The sequence below is a fragment of the Callithrix jacchus genome, chromosome 12 (assembly GCF_049354715.1).
Source record: "Callithrix jacchus isolate 240 chromosome 12, calJac240_pri, whole genome shotgun sequence".
NCBI classification, from domain to species: domain Eukaryota; kingdom Metazoa; phylum Chordata; class Mammalia; order Primates; family Cebidae; genus Callithrix; species Callithrix jacchus.
In genome coordinates, this window is record NC_133513.1 from 125,912,730 (window position 1) to 125,940,425 (window position 27,696).

Genomic DNA, 27,696 nt, shown 5'->3' on the forward strand with positions numbered 1-27,696 from the left:
ATCCTCATGTGTGTAGAGTAGTCCGCCTGCTCACTCTGTGTGATGACAGTGAATCCTCGTGTGTAGAGTAGTCCGCCTGCTCACTCTGTGTGATGACAGTGAATCCTCATGTGTGTAGAGTAGTCCGCCTGCTCACTCTGTGTGATGACAGTGAATCCTCATGTGTGTAGAGTAGTCCGCCTGCTCACTCTGTGTGATGACAGTGAATCGTCATGTGTGTAGAGTAGTCCGCCTGCTCACTCTGTGTGATGACAGTGAATCGTCATGTGTGTAGAGTAGTCCGCCTGCTCACTCTGTGTGATGACAGTGAATCCTCATGTGTGTAGAGTAGTCCGCCTGCTCACTCTGTGTGATGACAGTGAATCCTCATGTGTGTAGCACAGTCCGCCTGCTCACTCTGTGTGATGACAGTGAATCCTCATGTGTGTAGAGTAGTCCGCCTGCTCACTCTGTGTGATGACAGTGAATCCTCATGTGCGTAGCACAGTCCGCCTGCTCACTCTGTGTGATGACAGTGAATCCTCATGTGTGTAGCACAGTCCACCTGCTCACTCTGTGTGATGACAGTGAATCCTCATGTGTGTAGAGTAGTCCGCCTGCTCACTCTGTGTGATGACAGTGAATCCTCATGTGTGTAGAGTAGTCCGCCTGCTCACTCTGTGTGATGACAGTGATTCCTCATGTGTGTAGAGTAGTCCGCCTGCTCACTCTGTGTGATGACAGTGAATCCTCATGTGTGTAGAACAGTCCGCCTGCTCACTCTGTGTGATGACAGTGAATCCTCATGTGTGTAGAGTAGTCCGCCTGCTCACTCTGTGTGATGACAGTGATTCCTCATGTGTGTAGAGTAGTCCGCCTGCTCACTCTGTGTGATGACAGTGAATCCTCATGTGTGTAGAGTAGTCCGCCTGCTCACTCTGTGTGATGACAGTGATTCCTCATGTGTGTAGAGTAGTCCGCCTGCTCACTCTGTGTGATGACAGTGAATGCTCATGTGTGTAGAGTAGTCCGCCTGCTCACTCTGTGTGATGACAGTGAATCCTCATGTGTGTAGAGTAGTCCACCTGCTCACTCTGTGTGATGACAGTGATTCCTCATGTGTGTAGAGTAGTCCGCCTGCTCACTCTGTGTGATGACAGTGAATCTTCATGTGTGTAGAGTAGTCCGCCTGCTCACTCTGTGTGATGACAGTGAATCCTCATGTGTGTAGAGTAGTCCACCTGCTCACTCTGTGTGATGACAGTGAATCCTCATGTGTGTAGTCCGCCTGCTCACTCTGTGTGATGACAGTGAATCCTCATGTGTGTAGAGTAGTCCGCCTGCTCACTCTGTGTGATGACAGTGAATCCTCATGTGTGTAGAGTAGTCCGCCTGCTCACTCTGTGTGATGACAGTGAATCCTCATGTGTGTAGCACAGTCCGCCTGCTCACTCTGTGTGATGACAGTGAATGCTCATGTGTGTAGAGTAGTCCGCCTGCTCACTCTGTGTGATGACAGTGATTCCTCATGTGTGTAGAGTAGTCCGCCTGCTCACTCTGTGTGATGACAGTGAATCCTCATGTGTGTAGAGTAGTCCGCCTGCTCACTCTGTGTGATGACAGTGAATCCTCATGTGTGTAGAGTAGTCCACCTGCTCACTCTGTGTGATGACAGTGAATCCTCATGTGTGTAGTCCGCCTGCTCACTCTGTGTGATGACAGTGAATCCTCATGTGTGTAGAGTAGTCCGCCTGCTCACTCTGTGTGATGACAGTGAATCCTCATGTGTGTAGAGTAGTCCGCCTGCTCACTCTGTGTGATGACAGTGAATCCTCATGTGTGTAGAGTAGTCCGCCTGCTCACTCTGTGTGATGACAGTGAATCCTCATGTGTGTAGCACAGTCCGCCTGCTCACTCTGTGTGATGACAGTGAATCCTCATGTGTGTAGAGTAGTCCGCCTGCTCACTCTGTGTGATGACAGTGATTCCTCATGTGTGTAGAGTAGTCCGCCTGCTCACTCTGTGTGATGACAGTGAATCCTCATGTGTGTAGAAGAGTCCGCCTGCTCACTCTGTGTGATGACAGTGAATCCTCATGTGTGTAGAGTAGTCCGCCTGCTCACTCTGTGTGATGACAGTGAATCGTCATGTGTGTAGAGTAGTCCGCCTGCTCACTCTGTGTGATGACAGTGAATCCTCGTGTGTAGAGTAGTCCGCCTGCTCACTCTGTGTGATGACAGTGAATCCTCATGTGTGTAGAGTAGTCCGCCTGCTCACTCTGTGTGATGACAGTGAATCCTCATGTGTGTAGAGTAGTCCGCCTGCTCACTCTGTGTGATGACAGTGAATCGTCATGTGTGTAGAGTAGTCCGCCTGCTCACTCTGTGTGATGACAGTGAATCGTCATGTGTGTAGAGTAGTCCGCCTGCTCACTCTGTGTGATGACAGTGAATCCTCATGTGTGTAGAGTAGTCCGCCTGCTCACTCTGTGTGATGACAGTGAATCCTCATGTGTGTAGCACAGTCCGCCTGCTCACTCTGTGTGATGACAGTGAATCCTCATGTGTGTAGAGTAGTCCGCCTGCTCACTCTGTGTGATGACAGTGAATCCTCATGTGCGTAGCACAGTCCGCCTGCTCACTCTGTGTGATGACAGTGAATCCTCATGTGTGTAGCACAGTCCACCTGCTCACTCTGTGTGATGACAGTGAATCCTCATGTGTGTAGAGTAGTCCGCCTGCTCACTCTGTGTGATGACAGTGAATCCTCATGTGTGTAGAGTAGTCCGCCTGCTCACTCTGTGTGATGACAGTGAATCCTCATGTGTGTAGCACAGTCCGCCTGCTCACTCTGTGTGATGACAGTGAATCCTCATGTGTGTAGAGTAGTCCGCCTGCTCACTCTGTGTGATGACAGTGAATCCTCATGTGTGTAGAGTAGTCTGCCTGCTCACTCTGTGTGATGACAGTGAATCCTCTTGTGTGTAGTCCGCCTGCTCACTCTGTGTGATGACAGTGAATCCTCATGTGTGTAGAGTAGTCCGCCTGCTCACTCTGTGTGATGACAGTGAATCGTCATGTGTGTAGAGTAGTCCGCCTGCTCACTCTGTGTGATGACAGTGAATCCTCATGTGTGTAGCACAGTCCGCCTGCTCACTCTGTGTGATGACAGTGAATCCTCATGTGTGTAGAGTAGTCCGCCTGCTCACTCTGTGTGATGACAGTGATTCCTCATGTGTGTAGAGTAGTCCGCCTGCTCACTCTGTTTGATGACAGTGATTCCTCATGTGTGTAGCACAGTCCGCCTGCTCACTCTGTGTGATGACAGTGAATCCTCATGTGTGTAGAGTAGTCCGCCTGCTCACTCTGTGTGATGACAGTGAATCCTCATGTGTGTAGAGTAGTCCGCCTGCTCACTCTGTGTGATGACAGTGAATCCTCGTGTGTAGAGTAGTCCGCCTGCTCACTCTGTGTGATGACAGTGAATCCTCATGTGTGTAGAGTAGTCCGCCTGCTCACTCTGTGTGATGACAGTGAATCCTCATGTGTGTAGTCCGCCTGCTCACTCTGTGTGATGACAGTGAATCCTCATATGTGTAGAGTAGTCCGCCTGCTCACTCTGTGTGATGACAGTGAATCCTCATGTGTGTAGAACAGTCCACCTGCTCACTCTGTGTGATGACAGTGATTCCTCATGTGTGTAGAGTAGTCCGCCTGCTCACTCTGTGTGATGACAGTGAATCCTCATGTGTGTAGCACAGTCCGCCTGCTCACTCTGTGTGATGACAGTGAATCTTCATGTGTGTAGAGTAGTCCGCCTGCTCACTCTGTGTGATGACAGTGAATCCTCATGTGTGTAGAGTAGTCCGCCTGCTCACTCTGTGTGATGACAGTGAATCCTCATGTGTGTAGAGTAGTCCGCCTGCTCACTCTGTGTGATGACAGTGAATCGTCATGTGTGTAGAGTAGTCCGCCTGCTCACTCTGTGTGATGACAGTGAATCCTCATGTGTGTAGCACAGTCCGCCTGCTCACTCTGTGTGATGACAGTGAATCTTCATGTGTGTAGAGTAGTCCGCCTGCTCACTCTGTGTGATGACAGTGAATCCTCATGTGTGTAGAGTAGTCCGCCTGCTCACTCTGTGTGATGACAGTGAATCCTCATGTGTGTAGAGTAGTCCGCCTGCTCACTCTGTGTGATGACAGTGAATCCTCATGTGTGTAGCACAGTCTGCCTGCTCACTCTGTGTGATAACAGTGAATCATCTCTACATTGGAGTGTTTGTGCCATCTTCGCCTATGTTGTGGTGTGTGTCGGTGTGCAGCTCACTACTGTCCTCACCTTCATTGTGCAGTGTGTGGGTGAGTGTGTAATCACTGCCGTCCTCACCTGCACTGTGGTGTGTGTCACTGAGTGTGTAGTCACTGCCGTCCTCACCTACACTGTGGTGTGTGTTGGTGAGTGTGTAGTCACTGCCGTCCTCACCTAAACTGGTGTGTGTCTCTGAGTGTGTAGTCACTGCCGTCCTCACCTGCACTGTGGTGTGTGTCGCTGAGTGTGTAATCACTGCCGTTCTCACCTACACTGTGGAGTGTGTCTCTGAGTGTGTAGTCACTGCTGTCCTCACCTGCACTGTGGTGTGTGTCGCTGAGTGTGTAATCACTGCCGTCCTCACCTACACTGTGGAGTGTGTCTCTGAGTTTGTAGTCACTGCCATCCTCACCTAAACTGGTGTGTGTCTCTGAGTGTGTAGTCACTGCCGTCATCTGCATTGTGGAATGTGTCACTGAGTGTGTAGTCACTGCCGTCCTCACCTACACTGTGGTGTGTGTCGCTGAGTGTGTAGTCACTGCCGTCCTCGCCTACACTGTGGTGTGTGTCACTGAGTGTGTAGTCACTGCCGTCCTCACCTGCACTGTGGTGTGTGTCACTGAGTATGTAGTCACTGCCGTCCTCACCTACACTGTGGTGTGTGTCACTGAGTGTGTAGTCACTGCCGTCCTCGCCTACACTGTGGTGTGTGTCACTGAGTGTGTAGTCACTGCCGTCCTCACCTGCACTGTGGTGTGTGTCACTGAGTGTGTAGTCACTGCCGTCCTCGCCTACACTGGGGTGTGTGTCACTGAGTGTGTAGTCACTGCCGTCCTCGCCTACACTGTGGTGTGTGTCACTGAGTGTGTAGTCACTGCCGTCCTCACCTAAACTGTGGTGTGTGTCACTGAGTGTGTAGTCACTGCCGTCCTCGCCTACACTGGGGTGTGTGTCACTGAGTTTGTAGTCACTGCCGTCCTCGCCTACACTGGGGTGTGTGTCACTGAGTGTGTAGTCACTGCCGTCCTCGCCTACACTGTGGTGTGTGTCACTGAGTGTGTAGTCACTGCCGTCCTTGCCTACACTGTGGTGTGTGTTGCTGGCACCCTGTCTCCCCACATCATGTTTTCTCGTCCCGTGCATTTGTTTCGATGTCCGCTCTCTGTCCCTCCGCAGCTGTGCTGTGTCACTTTGCTTATTGAGGAGCCTTCTGTGCTGTTCTTCCGCAGTATTCTGATTGTGACTCTCTTATAAATGGTGCTGTTGTAAACTTCTTTATTTACGGAGCAGTTTTGCTCCTTTGACTCACTTTCTTTTAGGTTTGACTCCCAGAAATAGAGTTCCACATTTGAAAGGAATGCGTTGTTTTTTTTTTAACATTTTCCATATTTTGATAGTTTTTATATCTTCTTGAGACCAAGAGAATATTTAGTTGCTTAACAGAAAAATTAGGTGTGTGCTTCTTTTTCTGCTGAGAAAACTGTTGAGAAGAGCTGGTTGGCCTGTGGGTTGGAATCTGAGCATTTCTTTAAGACCTAGCTTGTGTGTTTATCTTTTATTCTTCCTTCAGTTGTTTTAAAAATAACTGCATTAACCAAACATGGGCTGTGCCTCCAAAGAGCCCTGGCCAGAGCTGCTCCTGGGAAAGAGTCCAGTCAGTCTGGTTTGTGCCCATCACTCAATGGGACAGCCACATGGATGTGGCATGGCAACGTAGCGGCTGGCCCAGCAAAGACCAGTTTGGGCAGGATGAATGGTCCTCAATTAAAGGGCGTCGTGGTAGGCAGGGTCTAATTTTATGAAAGCTTCTGGAATATGTACATTAAAATTTTCATTTTTGTCTTTGATCTCGGCAGAAGAGGGCACCCGTGTGCAGGTGTGTGCATGTTTGTGTGCTTGTGAGTGTGCATGTGTGTACATTTGTATTTGGGCTCCTGAATGTGCAGGTGTGTGCTGGCTTATGTACGTGTCTGCATGTGTGAGTGTGCATGCCTGTTGGTGTGCGGGTTCCTATACGTGTGTGTGCTTGTGTTTGTCTGCGGGGTCCTGTATGTGTGTGCGCATGTGTGTGTGATTGCATGTGTGTGCAGGTCCTGTACACGTGTGTATGTGTGTGAGTGTGCATGAATGTGAACGGGCTCCTGTACTTGTGTGAGTATGTGTGCATGTGTTCATGCATAGACATGTGTGTATGCATGTGTGTGCATGTGTTTGTGTGCACATGTGTGTGGGGGCTCCTGCACGTGTGTATATGTGTGCATGTGTACACATGTGTATGTTTGTGTGTGCATGCTCCTGTATGTGTGTGCATGTGTATATGTGTTTTTGTGTGCATGTGTGTGTACGTGTGCATGTTGGTGTGTGTGCACATCCATATGTGCATGCAGGCTCCTGTATGTGTGTGCATGTGTTTGTGTCTGAGCATGCATGCTTATGTGTGTGGGCTCCTTTACGGGTGTACATGTGTGTATATGCATGTGTGTACCTGGGTTTCTGTGAGTGTGCATGCATGTGTGTGTATGGGTTTCAGTATGTGTGTGTACATGTATGCATGTGTGTGCATGTGTTTGTGTGTATGAATGTGTGTGTGGGCTCCTGTACGTGTGTACGTGTTTATGTGTGTATGCTTACGTTTGCCTGTTTGTGTGTGCATGCATGTGCTTTTGTGGGCTCCTGTATGTGTGTGCATGTGTTTGTGTATGTGTGTGAGTGCCTGTGTGGGCTCTTCTACATGTATGAGTGTGTGCATGCATGTGTGTGAGCTCCTCTGTGTGTGCATGTACACGTGTTTGTGAGTGTGCTCATGCATGTGTGTGGGCCCCTCTACATGTGTGTATACTCATGTGTTTGTGAGTGTGTTTATGCATGTGTTTGTGGGCCCCTGTACATATGCATGTGTACACGTGTACTTGCTTCTGTTTTGTCAGCCCAGGGTTTTTTTTCTAGCAATTTGAACCCATAAGTGACAGAACCTTTTCTGTCCTTAGGTGTTTCTGCTGCTCTCCTCTCCCTCTTCTCTCAGGAAGGCTCAGGAGATGTGTTGGGGTGTCTGGATGTGGTCTCTGCACTCGTCCGCAAGGACTCAGGTGTCTCCCATTCCTGCAGTGGTGGGAACTTGCTATGCCCAGATTTTCTTCATTGATGATGTTGTAGTGTGTTGTGAAAGTGCTTACATTCAGTGGGATAAAATTTGAGGCAAATATGAGGATATGATATTTTAATTTCAGTTGTGAATTTTAAGAAATGATATAATTCCTTACACATTTTCAGGAATGCGTTAGGAAAGTTGAAAAATAGTGTTACATGTTAGATGGGGATATTTTTATATGCAGAGCATTTTAAAAAATTGTGTTAATGTCTATATGTGTTGCTTTTGTCTGCTCATTACTCTGTTTCCAGCATTTTGTCCTTCAGTGTGTATTGTGGGGCTGTGGTCTATGTAATGACTCTGGGTGTGTGGTTCATGCTGTGTGGCTGTGGTGCACACAGCAACTCTGGGTGTCAGTGTGTGTTGTGGGTCTGTGGTACACATAGTTGTAAGGCCGGTTGCCTCGCCAGGAGCTCAGACACGCCCATCCCTCTCCCCACCTGAAAATTACATCACCAGAATACGCCCATCATCTAGTTCCGCCTTGGAAATCCCCTCTGCACTCAGCACTAAGCTCTGCACCCAGCACCCAGCCTGCTCACCGGAAATCCCGCCTACCTACCAATAACAGCTTATGCCGTTCACGTCCCGTTTCTCCACAGCCAATCAAACGCCTTCCCTCCCTATAAAACCCTACACCTGAGAGAAGTCAGGTGTGACTTCTCTGGCCTCTTTCCCCGGGACCACAGAACCTCGCCCGGGAGTAAATTGGCGTCTAATTGTTCTCATGCAGGCCTCAGTTTCCTCATTTTAAACTCTGCAATAAACCTCACAAGACAGTAACCCTTACAATAGTGACCCTGGGCCTTTTGGGCAGGTCTGAGATTTACTGTCGATTTTCATTTCCATTTCAGTTTCTGTTTCGGTTTCACGTGGGTGACCTGTGGGATGCATGTTTACCACTGCTAGGCTCAGGACTCCCTGTTTTTCATTTGTGTGAGGTGAGTGAAGTGCAGCTCTCAGATGTTAGAGTCGCAGCGTATGGCTCAGCTGCTTGTGTGGAGCTGTGGCTATGGAGATCATCACCCCTGCCTTTTTAATGTGGTAAAACAGGTATGAAATTTTCCATCTCAACAACATTTAAGGGTGCAATTCAGTGGTAATAAATGCTTCCATAACGTGGCATAACCATCACTGCTGTCCATCTCCAGGTCTCTTTTTATCTTGTGAAACTGCTCCTCTGTCCTTGTCCCCATCTGCCCCCAGCTCCTTTGTCACCAACATTCTCCATCCTGTCTCCAGGCATCTGACGACTCCAGACACCTCCTGTGAGTGAGATCATACAGTTTTTGTCTTTCTGTGTTTGGCTTATTTTCCTTCCTCAGCATCATGTTCTCAAGGTTGTTGCATAGCCAGAATACCCTTCCTTTTTAGGCTGAATTGTGTGGATGGACCACGTTTTATCCATTTATCCGTGGATGGACACTTGGGTTTCTTCTACCTTTTGGCTGGCTGTGGGTATACAAATATCTGTTTCAGTTCTTGATTTCATTCTTTTGGGAATTGTCTTAGTCCGTTCTCATGCTGATGATAAAGATATACCCGAGACTGGGAAGAAAAAGGTTTAATTGGATTCACAGTTCTACATGACTGGGGAGGCCTCAGAATCATGATAGGAGGCAAAAGGCACTTCTTCCATGGCAGTGGCAAGAGAAGATGAGAGACAAGCAACAGCAGAAACCTCTGATAAACCCGTCAGGTCTCCCGAGGCTTATTCACTATCATGAGACTAGTGCAGGCAAGACCAGCCCCCATATTCAGTGGGAGGAACCTACCCTTGGTTCCTCCCACAACACGTGGGAATTCTGGGAGATACAATTCAAGTTGAGATTTGGGTGGGGACACAGCCGAACCATATCATTCCACCCCTAGCCCTCCAGACCTCACGTCCTCACATTTCAAAACCAATCATGCCTTCCCACCAGCCGCCCAAAGTCTCAGCTCATTACAGCATTAACCCAGAAGTCCACAGTCCAAAGTCTCATCTGAGACAAGGCAAGTCCCTTCCACCTGTGTGCCTGCAGGATCGAAAGCAAAGCTAGTTACTTCCTAGATACAATGGGGTACAGGTATTGGGTAAATACAGCCATTCCAAATGGGAAACATTGGCCAAAACAAAGGACTACGGGGCCCAGGCAAGTCCAAAATCCAGCTGGGCAGCCAAATTTTAAAGCTCCACAGTGATCTCCTTTGACTCCAGGTCCACATCCAGGTCAGGCTGAGGCAAGAGGTGGGTTCCCCTGGTCTTGGGCAGCTCAAGTTCCACGTAAAGAAGTGTGAGGTGTCCAGTGTGTTCTTTCTCAGGACTGTGTTCGGCTTTGGGGCCCTTTGAGATTCATATGAATTTTAGCGCCAGCTCGTCTATTTCTGCAGAAACAGCCGTGGGGATTCTGATGTCAGTTGAATCTGCAGATCTCTCTGGGTAGTCTCAGCATCTTAATATTAATTCTTCCAGTTTGCGAACACGGAATGGACATCCTGCTTAATGTTTCTTCAACGTTTTGTGGTTTTCAGTGTTCGTGACTTTTCCTGCTTGGCTAAGTTTATTCTGAGTATTTTATTTTTTGATGATATTGTAAATGGGATTTTAAAAAATGTTTTCAGCTTGTTCATCGTTAGCCTATAGAAACAACACGTTTGTGTGTTGATCTTATATGCTGTCACATTGCTGAATTGCTGAATATTTGAGATGGAGTCTTGCTCTGTCACCCAGGCTGGAGTGCAGTGCCATGATCTTGGCTCACTGCAACCTTGGCCTCCTGGATTCAGGCGATTCTCCTGCCTTAGCCTCCTGAGTAGTTGGGACTACAGGCACGTACCACTACACCTGCCTAATTTTTTTGTATTTTTAGTAGAGACGGGGTTTTGCCATGTTGACCAGGCTGGTCTTGAACTCCTAACCTCAGGTGATTCGCCTACCTCGGCCTCCCAGAATGCCAGGATTACAGCCATGAGCCACTGTGCCTGGCTTTATTTCTAACAGTTTTTTGGTGGAATGTCTAGGGTTTTGTACCCATAAGAGCATGTGGTCTGTGAACTGGGATAATTTTACTTCTTCCTTTCCCGTTCGGTGCCTTTTCTCTCTTTTTCTCACCTCCTCGCCCTGGCTGGGTCTCACTGTGCAGTGTTTCATGGCAGTGAGGAGCGCGGGTGTCCTGTCTCATTCCTGATCGTAGAGGGAACGCTTTCTGTCATCCACAGATGTACTGGGCGTGCTTGCCGGGGCGGCTCAGATTATGAGTGTTACTGTCTATAGGCAGCACCTTCGCTGAGGCCCTTCTTCCCTTTTGGGTCTGGAAAGGCTCTGTTCTTACCAGGAGGGTAGCTGTTTGCTTCTTTTCTCTCCTGATTCCTTTGAGGTTTCAAGTCTTATGTTTATCTCCTGAATCCATCTGGAGTTTAATTTCTTTGTGGAATAAAGAAAGGATCTAATATAGCATTTTTAAAGTAAATATTTAACTAGTGCTAGTATTCCTTGTCAATGAATGCCTCTTCCCCCAGCAGTGTGAAATGCTTGGGGGATTCCTCTCCTGCCGGCCGTCTTAGCCTTCCAAAGCTACAAATGGTACACATGGGTGGCTGTGTGCCTGGCTGTGTGTGGCGTCCTGGTCTCTCCTGTGGGTGTTCTGTGTTAGGGGCTGTATACACGTTGAAGATCAGTCTCAGTTTCTTAGTGCTGCCCACTAAAATGGAGTTGTTTCATAAGGTCTATTTCTCCCTTCCCTTAAGAATATGCATTCTCAAAAAATACAGATCACTCCAGCTCCACTGCCCAGAAAGAAGCCTTGTCCACACGGGATAAACACTACCCCGGTGTGCAGAGCTCCCGCGGGGAGGGCGGGTCGTGCTGACAGCAGCTGCCATCTTGATCTCCACCAGTTACACTCAATCCTGCTCAAACTGTGAGGAGGCACAGACCCTGAAGGGAAGCTCAGGGACTTCTCAACTTGAGATAAATGTTTCCACATCTCTACAGTTCTTCTAAGGATGAGAAAACGTTTTAAACGTCAGGAGTGTAGAGTTTAAGAATACGTTTTAATTTTAGAGCAGAGTTGTGCATGCTCTGCCTTGGAAGGTGCCGCCTCCTTACCCACCTGCTGACTTAGTAGGTTCTGATACTTGGGTTTCGTTAGCTTGTAGCAGACAGTCTGCTCTGCCTTTCCCTGCCTCGCTGACCTACCCTTGGTTCTGTGCTGCGTGGACACAGTGTGGTCACCGTGGTGTTTCCCTTCGGAAACCAGAGCCCCAGCTCTGCTGTGTCACCTGAGTTCTGCCTGGCACGTTGGGGATTCTGGTTTTCAGTGTTTAGGTTTCGCTGCTGATCTTTTCCACCTGTTTTTAAGTAGGGATTCCCATTCTCTTTCCAGGCGTGGTTGTTTTCAGGGATTCTTTTATTTTGGTATTTGTTTCTGGGTACGTTTTCAGTCTTGCTTTCCGAGTCCCTTTGTCGGGACAGACGCGCAGGTTCCCGCTGGTTTCTACCCCGTCCTGCACTCCTGCATGGCAGGATCCCCTCTCCGAAGCTTGTCCTGGAAACATCCTCCCTTCCCGTGCCCGCCGTATCCCAGGAGCAGGGATGGAGTGGGACCCTGTTTCGTTGCCCCTGGAGGAGGGATCCCCTCTCCGAAGCTTGTCCTGGAAACATCCTCCCTTCCCGTGCCCGCCGTATCCCAGGAGCAGGGATGGAGTGGGACCCTGTTTCGTTGCCCCTGGAGGAGAGATCCCCTCTCCGAAGCTTGTCCTGGAAACATCCTTCCTTCCCGTGACCGCCGCACCCCCAGGAGCAGGGACAGAGTGGGACCCTGTTTCATTGCCCCTGGAGGAGGGATCCTCTCTCCGAAGCTTGTCCTGGAAACATCCTCCCTTCCCGTGCCCGCCGTATCCCAGGAGCAGGGATGGAGTGGGACCCTGTTTCGTTGCCCCTGGAGGAGAGATCCCCTCTCCGAAGCTTGTCCTGGAAACATCCTTCCTTCCCATGACCACCGCACCCCCAGGAGCAGGGACAGAGTGGGACCCTGTTTCGTTGCCCCTGGAGGATGGATCCCCTCTCCGAAGCTTGTCCTGGAAACATCCTCCCTTCCCGTGACCGCCGCACCCCCAGGAGCAGGGACAAAGTGGGACCCTCTTCCCGTTGCCCCTGGAGGAGCATTCTTCTCTTCCTCTTCCTTCCTTTTGTTACTCAGTGAGGTTTGGGGGGAAACGGCTTCTTAATCTTTCTTGTGCATCTTTACCCAGAACGCAACAGTGCTTGAAAAGGTTTTCTTGTCATATCAGCTCCTGGAGCTGTCCTTCTGCACACTGTGGGCTGTGGGGCTGCAGGGGGAAATGTCCTTTTCCTGGAGACAGTCCCGGACGAAGGGAAGACTGGGAAGGAGCGTGATGCCGCCTGACTGCTCGAAATGGAGAAATGCTGGGGTTAAGGTCACCTGTTGGGCTGGGGAGGCTCAGTCATGCGGGAGAAATTGGAGAAGATGGTATTTGACCAGACCTGCGAGCAGGGAAGGTGTGGGGGCCACTGCGAATCTGCAGAGAGAGGCAGAGGTCATGGGGCCCGAGGACCACACATCTGAGACTCAGAGCAAAGCAGGTGGAGGGGAGGGCAGGGCTCAGGGCCTGCTGGCTGCGAAGACCTGGAAGGCCTTTGGCCTTTACCGTGAGAGAGCAGGAGGGCCCTGGAGGTGGATCCGTTTGTGTTTTCTGAGGATCACCTTGGCTGCCTTTGGAGTGTAGGCTGGAAAGACTTGAGGGCAGAGCAGGGAGATCCCTGAGGAGGGAGCTGGGAAGGGGCTGGGATGGGGAGTGTGTGGATCCCCTAGGAGGGAGCTGGGAAGGGGCTGGGAAGGGGGAGGGCGTGGATTCCCCTAGGAGGGAGGGAGGAAGGGACTGAGGTGGGGGGGAAGGTGTGACTCCCCTAGGAGGGAGCTGGGAAGGGGCAGGGAAGGGGGAGGGCGTGGGTCCCCAGGAGGGAGTAGGGAAGGGCTGGGGCTGGGGAGGGTGCGGATCCCCTAGGGGAGGTCAGGGCAGTGACACAGTGTCACTGAGGCCAAGTGAGGCTGAGGGGTGGTGGGATGGGGCCCAGGAGGCCCTGGGAGCTTCCAAGCCAGGGTCAGCCAGGCAGATGCAGCAGTGCCATGCGGGACAGAAGATGGCCCCTGGGCAGGGCCTCGTGGGCACAGCGGCCATCACAGTGACCCCGACTAGTGGGGGGTGTGTGCCGAAGAGAAGAACTGAAGGCCTTGAGGGCCTTGTCTTTTCAGCATGTTTCTTCTCTTCCTTCTTGGAGGGTATGTGGCCTCATCTTTGACCTGGACTTTTGGTCGCATTGTTTCACAGCCTCTGAGGGCCTCCTCATACGCAGTCAGCAAACGGGTATCTGTGTTTCGAGCACCATTCTAGGACCATCTGGGCTTATGAGCCTCAGTGGATCCACAGTCAAAGTTGGGGGAAGCCATGTCCACGATTTAAATGAGGTTGTGACCCGTGAACTGGGCTGGAGCGTGTGGTGCTGGGGCAGGGTGCTCACGTGAACAGTGTGTCCCGTGTCTGCTGTCGCATTTGTGTCTTTGGTGTTTAGGGTGGCTCCTGGGCAGGGCTGTCGGTCATGCAGCTGCAGCTGGATGTGGGGCTGGGACCTTCGACAGGGACTTGCTGATAGGAGCTGGGGCCGAGGGAGGCTGTCCGTGTGGGCTGAGGGTCCTCAGTGGTGGGACAGCGGCGTGGGCTGATGGCCTCCCCTCCTGCTGGGCGGCGTGGGCTGGTGGCTTTCCCTTCTGCTGGGGTGGTTACGTGGGTCCCATGAGGAGGACCCTGGACGTGGAGGGAATGGGGGGCCTCGGTGCCGCAGGGTGCAGTTCTCTCCCTTTGTGTGTGTGTGTGTCGGGGTTGTGTGTCCTTGGAGACCGGAGCCAGGTGTTCTCCGCTCTGTCCTGTGGTCTGTGGTCGTTGTTTCTTTGTCATGTTTTTTTCTTCATTCATTTATCTAAAATTCAGTCTTCCTGCTTTTTAGGGTTCTTAGACCTGTCAGCCAGTGAAGGGAGGAGCGTGCCTGGCGTGTGGCCAACCTTGTGATGCTGTTGTGTTTGCGTGGGTGTGGAGTCTGGGCCCAGCTACATAGGCGGCCTGCATGCCTTGGCGCCGTGCCCACAGCCACGGGGCTGAGACCAGGGCAGGGGCTTTAGTTCCGATGGGAGTTGGGGCAGGGCCTTGTTTATTGTTTTTGACTGTGGCAAAAACCCACATTACATTCACTAGCTTACCCCCTTTGGAGTGTGCAGTTCCTCAGTGCTGAGGACTCTCACATCTCTAGATCTTAGTTTCCTGGAGAGATGGAAACAGGGCCCTGTTAGACACTGACTCTGCCCCCATGGGGGGCGTTGCTGGAGCTGGGGTGCTTCCTGAGCGTGGGTGGCTGGAACCACACAGGCGAGTGCTTGGCCTGGTGCTTCGGCTGGGGACCTCCCCACTCTAGGGTTTGAAGGGCTGTGCTACCCTTGCCGGCATGGCACAGCGCTCAGGAGCAGCCAGGTGGCCTGGGGCTCAGCGCAGCTGTCAGGGCGGGAGAGCAGCTGGGCTGTCCCTTCTCCTCAAGCAGCAGCATTTTCAGGCCTGCACCTGCCTCCTCCGAGTCTGTCCAGGAGCTTCCTGGGTCCTGGGTCCTGGGTCGCTGTGGCGGGGCTGGAGTTTCCTGGCGTGCACGCCCATGCATGTGGCGTGGGGTAGGGTTTCTGTTGACAGCTGTAGAAGGTGCTTCCTGAAGCTCCTGACAATTGGACTGACCCTGTAAAAGCCCCTTCCTGCCTCTCTCCTCTCCACCCGACACAGAAATGCCCATGTGCGACCCTGTAAAAGCCCCTTCCTGCCTCTCTCCTCTCCACCCGACACAGAAATGCCCATGTGCGACCCTGTAAAAGCCCCTTCCTGCCTCTCTCCTCTCCACCCGACACAGAAATGCCCATGTGCGACCCTGTAAAAGCCCCTTCCTGCCTCTCTCCTCTCCACCCCAGACACAGAAATGCCCATGTGCGACCCTGTAAAAGCCCCTTCCTGCCTCTCTCCTCTCCACCCCAGACACAGAAATGCCCATGTGCGACCCTGTAAAAGCCCCTTCCTGCCTCTCTCCTCTCCACCCCAGACACAGAAATGCCCATGTGCGACCCTGTAAAAGCCCCTTCCTGCCTCTCTCCTCTCCACCCCAGACACAGAAATGCCCATGTGCGACCCTGTAAAAGCCCCTTCCTGCCTCTCTCCTCTCCACCCCAGACACAGAAATGCCCATGTGCGACCCTGTAAAAGCCCCTTCCTTCCTCTCTCCTCTCCACCCCAGACACAGAAATGCCCATGTGCGACCCTGTAAAAGCCCCTTCCTGCCTCTCTCCTCTCCACCCCAGACACATATGTGCGACCCTGTAAAAGCCCCTTCCTGCCTCTCTCCTCTCCACCCCAGACACAGAAATGCCCATGTGCGACCGTGATGTTTCATGCTCCGCAAAGCATGGCTTCTCTAGTTCCCCGTGAAGGGGCTTTGGCCCAGGTGGGGGCAGGCATGAAAAGGCGCCACCATCTTCTTGTTGGAGCCAGGTTACTGGCTGAGCCATCTCTTCCCTGGGAGGCATGGAGGCTGGAGCAACACAGGGCTTTCCCCTCCTTGCCACCCATGTGGGGGCCCCGGGATTCTGCCCCGGCTTTGGTAGGACAGACCACATTGTGCGCCACGTCCCTGTGACAGCCTTCAGGGTGGAGCCCCTCATGTGGAGCTGGGTCCTGTGGGACTGGGTTTCCCGTGGGGATGGAGCTGGGTCCCCCGTGGGACTGGATTTCCCGTGGGGATGGAGCTGGGTCCCCCGTGGGACTGGGTTTCCCGTGGGGATGGAGCTGGGTCCCCCGTGGGACTGGGTTTCTGTGTGGATGGAGCTGGGTCCCCGTGGGGGATTGGGCTCCCTGGCTTCTGCTATGAGGCCACCCCATGTCTTCATAGGAGCTTCTCCTGGCTCTGTTTGGGCTGTGCCATCGCTCTGACTGACTTTTCTTTTTCTTGTTAATTTGCAGCCAGAAAACCTGCAGAAGAACTGGCTTCGGGAGTTTTACCAGGTAAGAGTCACTGAAGCATGTTCTTTTGCATTCATGACTGAGCAATGAGGAGCCTTTTTGCTCTGGTGTTCCTATGTGGAGTCTGGTTTGTCTGTGAGGAGCTCAGGCCTGGGCTGTCGCCGGGTCTCTGGGCTCTGCCGCCTGTGCCAGGCTCCACGTTTCTGTGTTACAGTCAGTCCACTGCCTGCCTCCCAGTGGACCTGGCAGATCCTCCTCTGGCTCACTGTCCACATTCCGGCTCCCTGCCCACTCCCCGTGGGGTTCAGAGAACCTGGGGCTCCCTCTGGGGCTGGGTCAGCATCCCTGGTGGGGCCATGGAGAACTGGCAATGAGGCTGGGTGCTCTTTTCAGCAGGTCCAGTCTGTGAAGTACAGGGCTGCGTGGGGGCCAGACAGGTGGCAAGGCTGCTTGAGGGGCTGGGGTGGCTCTGTGTAGAGAGTGGACAGTGGGCCGGGGGAGGTGATGGTCCGGAGGGTTTGCAGGGTGACTGTCCAGAGAGTGGATGCCGGGCTGGGGGAGGTGATGGTCTGGAGGGTTTGCAGGGTGACTCTGTGTAGAGAGTGGACAGTGGGCCGGGGGAGGTGATGGTCCGGAGGGTTTGCAGGGTGACTCTGTACAGAGAGTGGATGCCGGGCTGTGGGAGGTGACTGGTCTGGAGGGTTTTAGGGGTGCCGGGGTGGCTCTGTGCAGAGAGTGGGTGCCAGGCTGTGGAACGTGACTGGTCCGGAGGGTTTTACGGGTGCTGACGTGGCTCTGGGCAGAGAGTAGGTGCTGGGCTGTGGGAGGTGAATGGTCTGGAGGTTTTTGTGGGGGGTGCAGGGTGGCTCTGTGCAGAGAGTGGGTGCCAGGTTGTGGGAGGTGACTGGTCCGGAGGGCTTTGGGAGGCTGAGGTGACTCTGCAAAGAGAGTGGGCTCTGGCTGGGGGAGGTGACCAGTCAGAGGGTTTCGGGCTGGCACTGCCAGGTTGAGCCACAGACCCTCTCCCCCACCCCCATCTAATGTGGGGCAGGTATTTATGGAGCTCGGCGCTGGGCTGTGCTCTGGCTCGGTGCTGCAGATGTCACTGTGAAGAGACAGGGGGCGCTGCCCTTGCAGGTCTTCCTGGCAGGACTGCCTGGGGCCTGGGGCCGAGCATGCATGCCTGTAGGGTGGCACCAGAGGCCTCTCTGAGGACTGGGCGCATGGAGGGAGGCCCTCTGGGCTCTTGGTGAGGAGGGCGATGTGGCCATGGGCATGACAGTGGCTGGGCTTAGCTCCAGGGGCTGGCGGGGAGGTCAGCGTTGGGTGGGGTGGCCAGCCTGAACGGGGGAGCTGCTCACGTGCTCGAACCCACGGCAAGGGCTGAGCCGAGGACTGAAATTCTGGTTCCCAGGTGTGTCTGGCTGTCGGTTGGATGGGGGTTGAGGAAGCCAGACTGGAGGTCTGAGTGGTGGGGATGTGGGGATGAGTGTGTGGGACCTGTGGGTGGTCCGACCTGGGGCAGCCGGGAGAGCTGGGGACCTCTGTCCTAGGGCCTGTGCCCTACCCGCCTCGTGGTGAGGCCCTCGGCATGGAACGAGTGTTTCTGTAGCTGGCATCCAAGTCCCTCCACAGGGAGAGCAGCGTGTGTGTATGTGCGTGACTGTGTATGCATGTGTGTCTGCGTGTCTGTGCACGTGTACATGTGTGTTGTGTGTGTCTGTGTGGGAATGTGTGTGCACATGTGCGTGTGCGTGTTTTGTGCCCGTGTGTGTGTGTGCTTAGCACCCATGTGATGAGGAAGCCATTGTCCCACAGGGGCCTGACATCTCTAGAGTCTGCAGTTGGATGTGCAGATGAGAGACATTTTCTCCCCTTTGAAAACGTGGTATATTTGCAAATGGAAAAAATAGCTATGATGAATTTAGTTGTAATTGCTGACCTTGTCTGCTCAGTGCTCACTTCGAGAAACAGGACGTTCCAGGAATGGAAGCTGCCACACCACCCCCGGGGGGCTCTTGCCGTCCCTGTCCTGCATGCCGACTCACGTGGGTCCAGCACAGGGGGTAGGCTTGCCTCGAGAGTGGGTCTTGATGCCTGCGCCTCTCAGGGAGACACACGTCCCTGCAAAGCCTCCGTTCTTTCACGGCGTCTCTCCCCTCCAGGAATGGAAGCTGCCACACCACCCCCGGGGGGCTCTTGCCGTCCCTGTCCTGCATGCCGACTCACGTGGGTCCAGCGTAGGGGGTAGGCTTGCCTGGAGAGTGGGTCTTGATGCCTGCGCCACTCAGGGAGACACACGTCCCTGCAAAGCCTCCGTTCTTTCACGGCGTCTCTCCCCTCCAGGACCCACAGGTTTTCCATTGAATGTGTGGGTGTGTGTGACCAGCCAGGAGCAGACCCTGCCACGTTCATGGCTGAAATCAGAATCTGTTCTGTGTTCTGGTGTTTTCTCTTTGGTCCTTTTGAAAACTGTCTGCTGCTTTTTTCTTGGTTTATTTTATTTTTGTCATATTTTAATTTTGTCTCAATCAAGCCAGCTGCTGTCCCTCAGGAGCAGGATTTTAGGAGACATTTGCAGCGCTCGGGCCTGATCCCCAGTTCCTGATGGTGTGATACAGCCACGGCGGGCACAAGGTCCCGGCCACAGCTCCCCACAAACCCTGGGCTTCCTCACAGTGGGTGGCGACCAGGCTCTACCTGAGGCTCCAAAGGCCTCTTCTGCCTCATGGAGGGGCAGGTGAGCCCCACCTGTGAGGGACCAGAAAGGTCCATGTGGGGAAGTCCCCGTCCCCACACTCTTGCCCCTGGTAGTTGTTTCCCTGTGCCCTAGGTGCCCCGAGTTCTGGGTCCCCTCTGTTCCTGCAGCTCTGCAGAGCCCAGTGGGCAGGGGAGGGGGGTGTTTCATGAACAGGAAGTAGGGGTTGCCCCAGGCCAGCTCTGGGCCTGCAGGCCTCGTAGATTCCCTTCAGGGTGGGCCATGTACTGGACTTTCCCAGAGAGGTCCTGGCCCTGGGTCATGGGGCCTTGCAGAGAACTGCAAGTGACCCAGAAAACCTGCCAGTGGACGCCGGCCTGTGGCCCCATCCAGCTCACTCGGGGTAGGTGTGGTGGGAGACCCAGGGCTGCTCCAGGGCTGCAGCCGATGCTGGGCGACATGGGGACTGTGCGGACCGCCCAGCGTTGGGTTGGTTGGGGCTGAGCCATCCACATTTCACTGAAGCTCAGCCCTGTGGGTTGGGCCATGGCAGCCCCTCTGCTCCACTCCCCACCGTCCAGATGGCTGCATCTGCCTCGGGATGTGGAAGCTGGTGTCCATTGCTCACTAACTGACACCAAAGAAGCTCTTGTTCCCCAGGGTTTACGGTTGGGTTTGGGGTGGGATGAAGGCAGATCCCTGGGAGAGCAGCTGAGACCCAAACAGGAACAACATCTGGAAGGAGGTCCTTTGAGATTGGGACAGGGGAGGTCAGCAGTTAGGAGGATCTCAGGAGGTGAGGAGTGCAGGGGAGAGGCCCTGTCAGGGGAGGGAGGGAGGTGAGGAGCACAGGGGAGAGGCCCTGTCAGGGGAGGGGGGAGAGGTGAGGAGTGCAGGGGAGAGGCCCTGTCAGGGGAGGGAGGGAGGTGAGGAGCACAGGGGAGAGGCCGTGTCAGGGGACGGGGGAGAGGTGAGGAGTGCAGGGGAGCGGCCCTGTCAGGGGAGGGAGGGAGGTGAGGAGCACAGGGGAGAGGCCGTGTCAGGGGAGGGGGGAGAGGTGAGGAGTGCAGGGGAGAGGCCCTGTCAGGGGAGGGAGGGAGGTGAGGAGCGCAGGGGAGAGGCCCTCTCAGGGGAGGGGGAGAGGTGAGGAGCACAGGGGAGAGGCCCTGTCAGGGGAGGGGGAGATGTGAGGAGCACAGGGGAGAGGCCCTGTCAGGGGAGAGGGGAGAGGCGAGGAGTGCAGGGGAGAGGCCCTGTCAGGGGAGGGCAGAGGTGAGGAGTGCAGGGGAGAGGCCCTGTCAGGGAAGAGGGGAGAGGCGAGGAGTGCAGGGGAGAGGCCCTGTCAGGGGAGGGCAGAGGTGAGGAGCGCAGGGGAGATGCCCTGTCGGGACGGGGAGAGGTGACTAGTACAGGGGAGAGGCCCTGTCATGGGAGGGGGAGAGGTCAGGAGCACAGGGGAGAGGCCCTGTGGGGGGCGGGGGAGGTGAGGAGCGCAGGGGAGCGGGGGAGGTGAGGAGTGCAGGGGAAAGGCCCTGTCAGGGGAGGGGGAGAGGTGAGGAGCACAGGGGAGAGGCCCTGTCAGGGGAGGGGGAGAGGTGAGGAGCGCAGGGGAGAGGCCCTTCAGGGGAGGTCTGGGATAGAGAAATGAGGTCTCATCACATGGTGAACCCTTCCTCTCCATTTTCTGTCCTGTTGAGTTAGTTGTGAAGTTGTGTTTTGTGGGGGTTTGGGGAGGATGTCCAGGTGCCCTGGCACTCTGAGGCCCACTCCAAGCTGGCTGCTGGCGGTCTGGGTCAGGGCCTGGTCCCCCTCCTGGTTTTGCCCGTCTCGGGACAGTGGGGCTGGCTGGAGGGGACCTTGTCCCTTGCCTGGCGGTATGTGTGGCCCGTGGCTCTGAGGGGCTGGGCTGTGGCCAGAGCCCGGGTCTAGCTCTCTAGGCTTCCTGGGTTTGTGTTATTTTTGGCAAAAACAGCTGCCAGGTTAGGCTAAGGCTTTCGTTTGTTTGTTTTAAAAACAGAGGCCTTGGGGCAGTAGGGGAATTGGGAATTCTTTATGGGTTTTGGGTATATCCAGGAGGGGTCACAGTGGGGATGGGTTGCTCCCTCCTATGGAGCAGGGACGATTCCTGTGGATTTGTCTGCAGCCTGCTCAGCGAGGGGCCGTCTCCATCTGCAAGGCGGGGGTGAGGGGGATGGGGGGGTGTGGAGAAGGGCAGTCTTGGGAAGCACAGGCCTCAGACCCAAGGCTCAGGCCACCCAGAGTCCCCTGCACCAGTCCTAATTTTCTTCCATTTCTCTCCCTTTTCCTTTTTTTCTTTTTTTTCTTTTGAGGCGGAGTCTTGCTCTGTCAGGCTGGAGTGCAGTGGCGCAATCTCGGCTCACTGCAACCTCCGCCTCCTGGGTTCAAGCGATTTGTCCGCCTCAGCCTCCCGAGTAGCTGGGACCACAGGCACTTGCCACCACACCCGACTAAATTTTTTGTATTTTTAGTAGAGGCGGGGTTTCACCGTGTTGGCCAGGATGGTCTCGATCTCTTGACCTCGTGATCCACCCTCCTCGGCCACCCAAAGTGCTGGGATTACAGCCACCTTTAAACTTTTACGCCGACAGAACGGCGGGCAGGGCTCTTGGAGGTGCCAGCAGTACCTGGTGTCCTTTCTGGATACTTGACCTTCATGAAAGTCGGTAGCGTCATTTGTGATGAAAAGTCGTGAATGATGGTTTGCTCTGTGCAATGTGTGATTTTTCCTGGTTGCAAAACCAAATTTTCTTGGTTTTCTTGGAAGAAGCCTCCAGAAGGAAGAAATTTCAGTGACACTTAGAAAACACATATCTCAAAAGTAAGATTTCAACCCCAGTCCCCACCCTCATGCGTTTTTAGCCTGACTTGGTTTCTTAGGCGGTCAGCCAGTTCAGCCACTGTGCTGAGGGGACGGGCTGGTGGGTTTCTGGCAGTGAGTAGGCCTTGCCCAGGGCAGGGTCAGGTTCCTGGGGGTGCCCGTGGCCAGAGCCCATCGTGCCAGCAGCCAAGGGCCAGAGGTGGAGGAGACATCTCGACACTGGTCCTCGGCCTGTTTTTTTTTTTTAAATCCTAGAGTTTCTATTATACAATTATTTTATTTTTCAAAATAGCCTTGAACAAGTAGCTTTTGTATGTGGAAGAACTAAATATGACCTTCATGGTTTTATAGAAACCTTTCTGTAGAACTCAATCCCTGTGCAGAGTGCAGGAGACAGAGGAGAGCAGACTGTGTGTGCCTCCATTGCTCCTCAAGGCCTTGTGGATCCACTGCTCTCGAGGGTTAGGTCCTGAACTCAACCTGGCACCACAGAGCTTGGCACACCTTCTCAAACATGCAGAGCCTGGCCAGGTGTGGTGGCTCACGCCTGCAATCCCAGCACTTTGGGAGGCCGAGGAGGGCGGATCACTTGAGGTCAGGAGTTCGAGACCAGCCTGGCCAACATGATGAAACCCTGTCTCTATTAAATATACAAAAAATTAGCCAGGTGCGGTGGTGTGTGTCTGTAGTTCCAGCTACTCAGGAGGCTGAGACAGGAGAATCGCCTGAACCCAGGTGGCAGAGGTTGCAGTGAGCCAAAATTGTGCCACTGCACTCCAGCATGGGCGATAGAGTGAGACCCTGTCTCAAAAAAAAATAAACAAACAAACAAAGCTGCAGAGCCTTGCGCCACCCTGTGCTGGCCTCTTCTCTCTGTCCTGTCCACCCATCCGGGCTTCATCTTCTTTCCTGAGAATCAGACTTGCAGACTCATCACCAGGAGTTCCAGAATCTTCTCCACGTCAGGAGCGGCTCAGGCCCCAAACGCCAGAGCCAACCCGACTGCTGTCTTCAGAATGCTGCAGCCCCTCCCACAGTCCTGTGCTAATATCCTGCCTCCAAGGTGTGGCCTCAGGAGGCTGATTAGGTCACAAGGACTCCATCCCCGTGAGTGAGTGGGGGCAGCACCCTTATGGAAGAGGCCGAGAGCTGCCTCGCCCCTTCTGTCCTGCGAGCACATAGCGAGAAGGTGCCGTCTGGGAGGAATGGACCCTCCAAGTGGAATCGGCTGGCCTTACTCTCATCCTGCCAGCTTCAAGTGCCGTGTAGAGTAAACATATGTGGCATAGGCCCCGCAGGCTGTGGCGTTCTGTCGCGGGCCTGGAGCTGCTGCGCTCTGTCCCCACAGTGGCCAGATTGCGTCCCCCGAGTTGCTCTCAGTTACCAGCACTCCTCGGCCCCCGGGCCACGCTGGAGATCTTCATCTCAGAAGCTTCCCGTATTCCTCCTTGCCTGTCTTCCGAGCGAGGCATCTGGAACCCGCTCAGGCTGTGTCTGCTGGTATTAGCCTTTTCAAGATGTGCACCCTGGAGGCAGATGGGATGCTGTGTGAGGAAGACTTCGGTGTGGCTTTCACACGTGGCTTTTCTGCCCACTGAGTTTCCTTTCAAACCGATATGTGTCTCCAGTGGAAGGCCCATGGCAGCTGCTCAGCGGAGTTGGAGGAAGTGGCTGCTGGGTGCTGGGAGGCTCCTGAGCCTGGAAGGAAGCTTACTGTGCTGTTTTGAGTGCAGGGATGGGACCCAGCCTGTATTCGATGCATAGCTTTGTGTCTGCATTTCTGCTCCTGGTGAAGCAGCTGGGCCGGGCACAGCTGTATTCTTCACTCCAGGGCCCCGTCTTCGGGGTAGGAACTGGCCTTGCTGGGCAGTGGGCAGCTGGGACTGAGGTGGGCGTCCTTGCTCGAAGCCAAAAAGACCCAGGAGTAGGGGAGGGCGTTGGGGACAGAGTGGGCACTGGGTGTGTGGAGGAGCTGGCTGGAGACTGAGGGGTGGGAGGCCCAGGACTGGGGCAAGGGGTGTCTGCTGCTCTGAGCTGCTGGGAGGCCTCTTGCCTCTTTTGCTGCATCTTCGAGCTATGCCCCAGCCTCAGCTGGGGGGAGGCAGCCTGGCGGGTCTGGCACCTGAGACCCTGCCCCGGGGAACAGGGGCTCACCTCCTGTGGTGATGGGCTGTACCTCTGTGGCTGCCACTTCCCGGTCCTGTGGGGAGCGGTGTGGGAGGGTCATGTGCGTCCTTTTAGGAGCATGTATGGGGATGCTCGTGGCTGGTGCCTGTGGTCGGTGGCTGTGGCTTCCTCCTTCCTGTCCCTGTAGTCACTGGAGGGGATGCTGCTTACGTCAGACCAGGAGGCAGGTGGGCCCTGAGAGAGCCACAGTGTGGTGTGGGAGGAGGCTGTGGTGGGAGGTGCCCGTGCTTTGTCAGTTGTGACCCAGTATCAAGGGAGGGAGTGGTGAGTATGCAGGATGCGGTGCGGGGCATGCAGGGTACGGTGGGGGTGTGGTGGGGGGCGTGGTGGGGGAATGTGGTGGTGACACAGGGCGTGGTGATGGGATGTGGTTGTGGTTGGGTTGTAGTGTGTAGGATGTGGTGGTGACACAGTATGTGTTGGTGATAGGGGATGAGGTGGTGATGTGGGATGTGGTAGTGATGGGATGTGGTGGTGTGTGGGATGTGGTGTGGGGGATGTGGTGACATGGGATGTGATGGTGATGGGGATGGTTGGTGGTGACATGGGATGTGTTGGGATGGTGATGGGGATGAGGTGACATGGGATGTGTTGGTGACAGGGATGAGGTGGTGACATGGGATGAGGTGACGTGGAGTTGGATGTGGTGGTGATGGAGGTGGTGTGTGGATGTGGAATGGAGGATGCAGTGTCAGGGATATGGTGATGATGTGGGAGTGGCATGTCGTGATGGCAAGGGATGTGGTGTGGGGGATGTGGGGTGCTGGCTCTCCTGTAGCTCTGGCCAGTGCCAGTCTTGAGACCTTAGGCTGCAGGTGATGTAGCCAGGACATCCATTCTGACCTTCTTCCAGTTGAGAAAGACAGTGCACAGAGGGAAGCTTCTGGCTGTGCCAAGCACATGACTGCATCTGGCATACAACGTGTGTGGAGCAGCTGATTGCCACGTAGCAGTCTGAGGATACTGATCACAGTAGAAAGGGATCAACATTCTTTCCTTCCCAGCTTACCTGCAGCATGATGTACACCCCGTCACATGCGTCTGCCTGTGTGGCTGTGGGCAGGTGTGCAGTCCACAGGTGGGCCACGGATATGTGTGTTTACAGTGTACTCTCTCTGCCTTTTTTGTAAGCTGGGAAACCTTTGTGAATTAATATGTGCTGCCTATCTTGGTAGCTTCAGAATATTTTATTATATGGTTAGGCCTTAATTTTAACATGAGATTTGGGTGGGGATAGATGTACAAAGCATGTCATTCTGCCGTGGCCCCTCCCAGATCTCATCTTCTTCTCACATTTCAAAATTACACTCATCCCTTCTCAGTAGTCCACCCCCACAAAGTGTTGACTCGTTCCAGCGTTAACTGAAAAGTCCCATGGCTTCTCCGAGACAAGGCACGTTCTTTCTACCTGTGAGCCTGAAAAATCAAACACAAGTTATTTGATCCCAAGATGCAATGGGGATATAGGTATTGGGTAAACCTTCCTGTTTCAAAAGGGAGAAATGAGCCAAAAGAAATGGCTACAGGGCCCAGGCAAGTTTAAAATCCAGTAGGGCAGTTATGAAATCTTAAAGCTCCAAAATAATCTCCTGATTCTGTTTCCCATACTCGGCACACAGGCTCAAGGGGTGGGCTCCTGAGGCAGCTCTGCCTCTGTGGCTTTGCAGGGTTTGGCCCCCAGGACTGCTGTCGTAGGTTGGAGTTGAATACCTGTGGCTTTTCCAGGCACAGGGTACAAGCTGCCAGTCATATACCACTTTGGGATCTGGAGGACAGTGGCCCACTTGTCACAGCTCCACTATGCAGTGCTCCACTGGGGACTCTCTCTGGGGCTCAGGCCCCACATTTCCCCTTGACACTGCCCTCATGGAGGCTCTCTGTGAGGGCTCCATCCCTGCAGCGGGCTTTTGCCTGGGCATCTCGGCTTTCTTATACATCCTGTCACCCAGACTGGAGTGTAGGGGTGTGATCTTGGCTCCCTGCAACTTCTGCCTCCCACGTTCAAGCAATTCTCCTGCCTCAGCCTGTTGAGTAGCTGGGATTACAGGTGTGCGCCACCACGCCCAGCTAATTTTGTATTTTTAGTAGAGATGGGGTTTTACCATATTGGCCAGGCTGTTCTTGAACTTTTGACCTCCAGTGATCCACCCGCCTCGGGTGCTGGGATTACAGGTGTGAGCCACTGCACCCAGCTGACGTTCTTCACTCTTGCTTTCTGTGCACCTACAGCCTTAACACCATGGGCTTTCATTTTCCAAAGTGGCAGCCTGGGCTGAGGCTGGAGCTGGAACTGCCTGGATATGGGGGAGTATTGACCCGAAGCTGCACAGGACAGCCAGGCCCTGGCTCTGGCCCAGGAAACCACTCTTTCCTCCTGTACCTCAGGACTCTGATCGGAGGAGCCACCGCCAAGGTCTCTGAAATGCCTTCAAGGTCTTTGTTTCACTGTCTTGACTGTTGGCACTTGACCCCTTTTTAGTTATGCAGATATCTCTAGCAAGTGGTTCTTTACAGTCTTTTGAATTTATTTCCTGAAAAAGCTTTTTCTTTCTTTGCTACATGGCCAGGATGCAAAGTTTTCAGACTTTTATGCTCTGCTTTTCTTTTAAATATAAGTTCCAACATTAAGTCGTTTCTTTGCTGCTATTTCCAGGTGTAGGCTGTTAGGAGCAGGCAGGCCACGTCTTTGCTGCTATTTCCAGGTGTAGGCCGTTAGAGGCAGGCAGGCCACAGTCTTTGCTGCTACATCCAGTTGTAGGCTGTTAGGGGCAGGCAGGCCACGTCTTTGCTGCTATTTCCAGGTGTAGGCTGTTAGAGGCAGGCAGGCCACGTCTTTGCTGCTACATCCAGGTGTAGGCTGTTAGAGGCAGGCCACGTCTTTGCTGCTATTTCCAGGTGTAGGCTGTTAGAGGCAGGCAGGCCACGTCTTTGCTGCTACTTCCAGGTGTAGGCTGTCAGAGGCAGGCAGGCCACGTCTTTGCTGCTATTTCCAGGTGTAGGCTGTTAGAGGCAGGCAGGCCACGTCTTTGCTGCTACTTCCAGGTGTAGGCTGTTAGGAGCAGGCAGGCCACGTCTTTGCTGCTATTTCCAGGTGTAGGCTGTTAGAGGCAGGCAGGCCACGTCTTTGCTGCTACTTCCAGGTGTAGGCTGTTAGAGGCAGGCAGGCCACGTCTTTGCTGCTACTTCCAGGTGTAGGCTGTTAGGGGCAGGCAGGCCACGTCTTTGCTGCTACTTCCAGGTGTAGGCTGTTAGGGGCAGGCAGGCCACGTCTTTGCTGCTACATCCAGGTGTAGGCTGTTAGAGGCAGGCAGGCCACGTCTTTGCTGCTACTTCCAGGTGTAGGCTGTTAGAGGCAGGCCACGTCTTTGCTGCTATTTCCAGGTGTAGGCTGTTAGAGGCAGGCAGGCCACGTCTTTGCTGCTACTTCCAGGTGTAGGCTGTTAGAGGCAGGCAGGCCACGTCTTTGCTGCTACTTCCATGTGTAGGCTGT

At 53.9% G+C, this 27,696-nt stretch overlaps 1 protein-coding gene across 3 annotated transcripts in view; it reads left to right on the forward strand.

The window, feature by feature from the left end:
- Positions 1-27,696, forward strand: part of INPP5A (inositol polyphosphate-5-phosphatase A) — a 262,671-nt gene that overhangs the window by 65,243 nt on the left and 169,732 nt on the right. For all 3 annotated transcript variants that reach the window (XM_078346807.1, XM_008978944.5, XM_035269558.3), the window contains one exon: positions 16,483-16,524. In XM_078346807.1, coding sequence (XP_078202933.1) covers positions 16,483-16,524 — 42 coding nt within the window. The remainder of the gene's footprint in view (positions 1-16,482; positions 16,525-27,696) is intronic.